The 6,412-nt window shown below is 33.5% G+C and overlaps 1 protein-coding gene across 1 annotated transcript in view; it reads right to left on the bottom strand.

Moving 5' to 3' along the window:
- loxhd1b (lipoxygenase homology PLAT domains 1b) overlaps positions 1-5,685 on the bottom strand; it is a 60,724-nt gene extending 55,039 nt beyond the window's left edge. Inside the window, exons 1-5 of the mRNA XM_016517740.1 lie at positions 5,090-5,685; positions 3,081-3,195; positions 2,052-2,132; positions 1,203-1,387; positions 133-231 (exon numbers count right to left, since the gene is read on the bottom strand). Of these exons, the coding sequence (XP_016373226.1) occupies positions 133-231; positions 1,203-1,387; positions 2,052-2,132; positions 3,081-3,195; positions 5,090-5,363 (754 nt within the window). The 5' untranslated portion in view covers positions 5,364-5,685. The remainder of the gene's footprint in view (positions 1-132; positions 232-1,202; positions 1,388-2,051; positions 2,133-3,080; positions 3,196-5,089) is intronic.
- Positions 5,686-6,412: the final 727 nt, after the last annotated feature.

The raw sequence follows: 6,412 nt of genomic DNA, 5'->3' as shown, positions 1-6,412 counted from the left end.
TATGTGTATATATATATATATATATATATATATATATATATATATAATTTTCCCCCCCCCACCCATTGAGAATCACTTTAAAGCACACACTTAAACAGGACTGTTTTATTACCTATATTACTTCTTTATTACCTGTATCACCATTTTCCCCAAAAATGTTGAGAAAGACATCAGCATCTGTCCCACTGCCTTTCACATCAGCTGTGAACACGCTCACAACATATTTATTATCTGCAAAAAATAGCACAATAAAGCATACAACAAACATTTTACAAAAAAACATTTTAGGATGTAATATAGAAGCAAACATTTATTAAACAGGCCAAACATGTTTAAACAAAAGCATGATCCAAGAAATCAGATTTTTTTGGATAATTTTGAAAAATTTGATTTTCCAATATATTTTTTAATATATTTCAAAATATATTTGCTAAAATATATTTATGTAAATATATACATTTTCTATCAATAAATTCTTGGCCATTTTCTGAAAATATATTTTAAAAATATAAAAATATTGCTATTTTGGTATATGAAGGTTGAAACTAAATTAATTTTCCATTTCAAAAATATGTATTTCATTGAGCTTACAAAATATATTTAGCATATATTTATAATATACAAAATATAATTTTTGCATGTTTTAAAGGAAAATTATTGCATTTAGCCATTACTTGCAGTGTTTGATCAACAGGCTCATACAGAAAAACAAACAGCTTCACTTACTGTACGACATTCTCATATGTGACCCTGGAGCACAAAACCAGTCATAAGGGTCAATTTTTCAAAATTGAGATTTATGCATCATCTGAAAGATGAATAAATAAGCTTTCCATTGATGTATGGTTTTTTTATATATTTACGGTAGGAAATTTACAAAATATCTTCATGGAACATGATCTTTACTTAATATCCTAATGATTTTTGGCATAAAAGACAAATCTATAAGTTTGACCCATACAATGTATTGTTGGCTATTGCTACAAATATACCCCAGCGACTTAAGACTGCTTTTGTGCTCCAGGGACACACATTGATATGCATGGATTAAATTAGCACAGACTCTTTGGACTAGATGCCATCATGAAATTGACACTTAACTTGACATGACTCAAGGAATCAGAGGAAAAAGGGCAGAGACAGAGACAATTTTTCTCCATAGTCCAGCACTCTTAAAGGTGATATATGAGATAAAGCCTCACATTTGGGCATGTCCATGGGGTCCAGACTACCCAGCAGGTCTCGGACGAACAGGCTGTCCCCTTCGGTTCTGCTCAGCCAGTTGTTGCAGGCGAAGTAGAAGCGTAAATGCGGTCTGTTCATGTCGGTGACCACGACCCGGTCCAGAAACCAGCTGGCGTTCAGACCTGTGTTATCATGTTCAATCCTGACAAAAACACACCACACTACTAGTTTAAAGTTACAACTACTCATTCTTTAACTATTATTTCACACCCTCCAAAATAATTATAAAACTGAACAATAATACTGTACTTTTAGTTTTGAACAGAAATTCATACAGTAGCTACAATTTATATTTATCTACAAGACCGAAGGCTTTAAATCAAAAAGTTTTTAAGATCATGAGAAAATAAACAAACTTTGAATCTGTAGTGTGCATTTAATCATTGATTTTAGTCATATTAATATGTTTACAGTATATTATTAAATATTGCTAGTAAATCTGACAAACAATTAGAAAGTATCAAATAGAACTAAACATGAAATTCTGCAGCAGAAAAACTGAAATAGTATTTTCTTGTAAAATATACTCCAATAATTTGTTTTATTTACTGCTTTTAATTTTTTTTTCATTGTAGTAAAATAATATATTTGACTAATATTTAGTAAACTGAATTTATAATTGAAAATAAATATATACATTTTACGACTAGAGTAATATATTAGTAAAATATATTATTTTACTAATATTTATTTATTTTCACATACTGTACATTATTGTTTCTCCTCTATGCCCCACCTTTCTGAAACGCATCGATTTTCTAATATTTATTTATTTTCAGTAATCAAAGTTAAATTGGTCAACTTACCTAATTTTTTTCAAAGGGCCGACATTGTGTGTTTTTATCCGGAAGACATCAGTTTTGTTTTTTTCAAAAGCAGTTCGATTTCTGCAATAAATATCAATGCAAACAGAACCGTACTTAATTTCCGCAAACACAGGATCATCTAACCTGATTCAAAAGTTGAAGACAAAATCAAACCCTCAATCCCTTTAAACAATCACAATAATCAGTCTGTATATTAATGTGAGGTGTAAATGCAATGCAATGGTGTCTCAATGACAGATCCATCGTGATCTTTAAGCACAATGACTTACAGTACAAACCTTGGAGAATAAATGCAAGTTATATGCACAATGGCTGTGTATTGCATCTCTGTTGCTTAAATGCACTCAGTGTACAATTACGGTTATTGTGTCTTGAGAAAGAAATTAAAGTATACCCTTAGTAAACTTCAAAAGAGTCATGACACATTTCAGAAAATACATGATATCTAGCAGCCAATATATCATGCATTTGCTGACAAACACACATATTCTGTAAATGAGCTTTATGCAGATGATATAGTCTGAATGATGTGTGTCTGGAAACAGAATAGTAAAGCGCTGCAGTATTTTCTCTCTACAGCACAATGCTATACATTTCCACAGGATTCACACCAGTTCATCATAGTGATGTACAGCACATGCATATTGTAGCCTTTCATTATGAAGAGCAATAAACCTCGCTGAATCAGATTTTGCCATCATGCAAATGAAATATTGCTCCTTGATGAAAGGTTCTAGAATATCATGTGCGCATGTAAACGTCACAACAGCGGCGAGATCTGGATTCCCCTCAATCAGAGAGGAACAGACTCAAATACCTCTTGTCTGTGCTGTGGATTCGGGGGAAAGACAGAACGATGGTGTTAAATATCATCAGTAGAAAAAACATTCATGCACAACTGTAAACAACGAGACGTGCAGCAACCAGGCCGAACAGGCAATTCATTTATTATTTACACAGATGATTATGAGTCAAGTTTCAGGTCAGCAGAGCTTCATACGGACTCACTTGCTGGCCAGATGCAGTTTGGGAGTGATGCCATATTCGCCGAAGAGCGTGATGAAGATGTTGGCATCCGTTCCGGCTCCGTTGACATCTCCGGTGATGGTCACCACCTCATAGACTGAGAGAAAAACATGCTTGATTTGAAGGAACACAGAATACATGAGATCCGGTGCATTATTAATGAAGAGATTCCGTAGCAGAAGAGCCTGAAACATCCTGCTGAACAATGACTAAGCTCAGGAAAAACTCATCATGACATGATACAGTCAAGATAATCGACACCGAAATCAGAAAACAGATAATTAAAGCCCATTCACACCAAGAACGATAACTATAATGATAACCCAGCAAACAGGGAATGTTCTCAGAACGTTCTGGCAAGGTTATGAGCAAACATTCTTCCAGTAACGTTAATAAAACATTTTTTTCAAAGTTATAATAACTATTTATACATAATGTGTGGAACATTTTTCTGAAACATTTTAGTTCGTCTAACATTTTTTAAATGTTACTACTTGTTTGAGAACATTCAAAAGTAACATTTCCGTAATGTTTGCAAAATTATAAAATGGAATGTTCCAGTAACATTTGTATATAACAAAGAAAAAACGTTTTTTTAAACATTTTGAACATTCAGCGAACATTAAAAAAATTATGTTTTCATAACTCACTGATAACGTTAGCAAAACGTTCTTAGAACATTTTTCTGTTAACTGGGAATTTGAATCAGTCTAATGGCTACAGTGTAAACAGTAGGGTCTGAATGACTCATGAATGAATGACTCTCTAACTGATTCCTTGTAATGAATCAATCAAAAAGATTCTCAAAGACTCTCAAACTCACAATTTGAATCGGTCTAATGACTACAGTACAGTGTGAACAGTGGAGTCTGATTCATGAACAAATGACTCTCTAAACAATTCCTTGTAATGAATCAGTCAAAAAGACTCACAAATGGCCTAAAACTCACAATTTGAATCAGTCTAATAACTACAGGGTGAACAGTGGAGTCTGACTCATAAATGAACGAATCTGTAAATTATTTCTTCTAATGAATCAGGCAGTCAAAAAGACTCACAAATGGCCTAAAACTCACAATTTGAATCAGTCTAATAACTACAAGGTGAACAGTGGAGTCTGACTCATAAATGAACGAACCTGTAAATGATTTCTTGTAATGAATCAGTCAAAAAGACTCATAAACAGCCTTAAACTCACAATTTGAATCAGTCTAATAACTACAGGGTGAACAGTGGAGTCTGACTCATATATGAACGAATCTGTAAATTATTTCTTGTAATGAATCAGTCAAAAAGATTTACAAACCGCCTCAAACTCACAATTTGAATCAGTCTAATAACTACAGGGTGAACAGTGGAGTCTGACTCATAAATGAACGAATCTGTAAATGATTTCTTGTAATGAATCAGTAAAAAAAGACTCGCAATTTGAATTGGTCTTATAACTACACACTCTTAAAAATAAAGGTCGCAAAAGGGTGTTTTCCAATGCTATCTCACGGTGAGGTGACGAATTCGTACGACCTCACTCGTATGATTTTGTACGATTTTTCTAGACCCCAGAGACGGGTAGGTTTAGGGGCAGGGTTAGGTGTAGGTCATTCGTACAAATTCATACGAATTGTGCAACTCGTAAAATACATACGATTTAGCAAAAATCGTATGAATTTTTACAAGTGAGGTGATAAGAATTTGTATGAATTACAAACCTCGTAAAATATGTACGAATTGCCGTGAGATAGGGCTCTATTTTCACAGTGATTCCTTGGAAGAACCATTTTTGGATCCCCAAAGAACCTTTAAGTGATCAGTTCTTAAAAGAACCATTTTTTCTTAGTATGAAGAACATTTGATTCATCTAAAGAACTTTTTTTTTCACTATAAAGAACCTTTAGTGTTTTCATGTATGTTAAAGGTTCTTCATGAAACCATCAATGCCAATAAAGACGCTTTATTTGTAAGAGTGTTTAATAATGTTTGAGTTGCTCTACCTTTTTTCTTGTGGTACTCATCTTCATAGTTCTCCACTTTCTCAGGCTCGTAGTTTCTCAGCTCGTTCTCATAAATCTCCACATAATCAACGTTTTTGGACTTCTTCTTCTTGCCCTTTCCCTTCTTGCCCTCGTCATCGCTATCATCGGCTCCTTTCTTGGACTTCTTCTTCTTCTTCTTCTGGGAGTCGTCATCCTCCTCCTCTGATTCTTCTTTCTCGGCTTTCTTCTTCTTCTTCCCCTCATCCTTGGACTTCTTGTCTTTGGATCCCATGATGCTCTCCGCAGGGTTTTGATTCTTCTTTGTGCTCTTTTTGCTCACTTGAACGACATCTGGAAGGTTCTGGTGTTCATCTTCACTACTCTTCACCTCCTCATCCTCCTGCCTTGAGGTCGTCTTCTTCTTCTTCTTCTTCTTCTTCTTCTTCACCTCGGATGCATCGCTGAGCGATTCTGTGTCCTCAGCGTGTTTGTGTTTCTTCTTTGTGGCACAATCTGGAGCGCTGATCTTACCTTTCCTTCTCAACTTTGATTTCTTCTCCTTTCCGTCATCGTCCTCCTCTTCGGTTTCCTGTGACTGCCGTGTTTTTTTCTCCTTTGAGGGCATCTTTAATTTATTTACTACAGTGTAACTTTAACTGTTGACTGTGAGTGACCAGGTGAAAGACGACGATGCTGACCTGTGATGCTGGCCGGACCTGCCAGGAAGAGCCGGGCCACGGGTGAAGTGCAGGAGCCGCAGGGCTTCCCTTCCTGATGACAGCCGCCTCATTAATAAAAAATAATACATTTGAGTTAGTTCCCACATTTTTCTGTTTAGTTAACTGAATTACTGAAGAGCTGAAAATAACTAATCTAAAACTAAATAAAAAATTATAAAAACCAAATATAATAAAAAAAGAAAATGTATGTATGTATGTATGTGTGTGTGTGTATATATATATATATATATATATATATATAAATTATGTTAATTGAAATAAAAAATATAAAATAAAACTATAAAAACATTTTAAGTTAATTGTCAAAGCAACATTTCAAATTTCTATAAAGTTGAATTACTAAAATAACTGTATTTTTAACATAACTAAACTAAAATTGAAATAAAATAAAAATCAAAGAGACGTATTAAATAAACAGAAAAAAACACACAAAAATACTAAAACTTAATCTAAAATTAAAATGAAACAGAAAATAGAAAAAAATACATATAAAACAAATCTATTTAACAAATATGAAAATTAAAATATTAATAAATACCATAATACTATATTAATTATACTAAAATAACCCTAAAGCTCAGACACTTAAAATAAAAATATA

This window comes from Sinocyclocheilus rhinocerous, unplaced genomic scaffold (assembly GCF_001515625.1).
Source record: "Sinocyclocheilus rhinocerous isolate Xijiao unplaced genomic scaffold, SAMN03320098_v1.1 scaffold493, whole genome shotgun sequence".
NCBI classification, from domain to species: domain Eukaryota; kingdom Metazoa; phylum Chordata; class Actinopteri; order Cypriniformes; family Cyprinidae; genus Sinocyclocheilus; species Sinocyclocheilus rhinocerous.
This window is presented reverse-complemented; position numbering and strand designations above follow the sequence as displayed.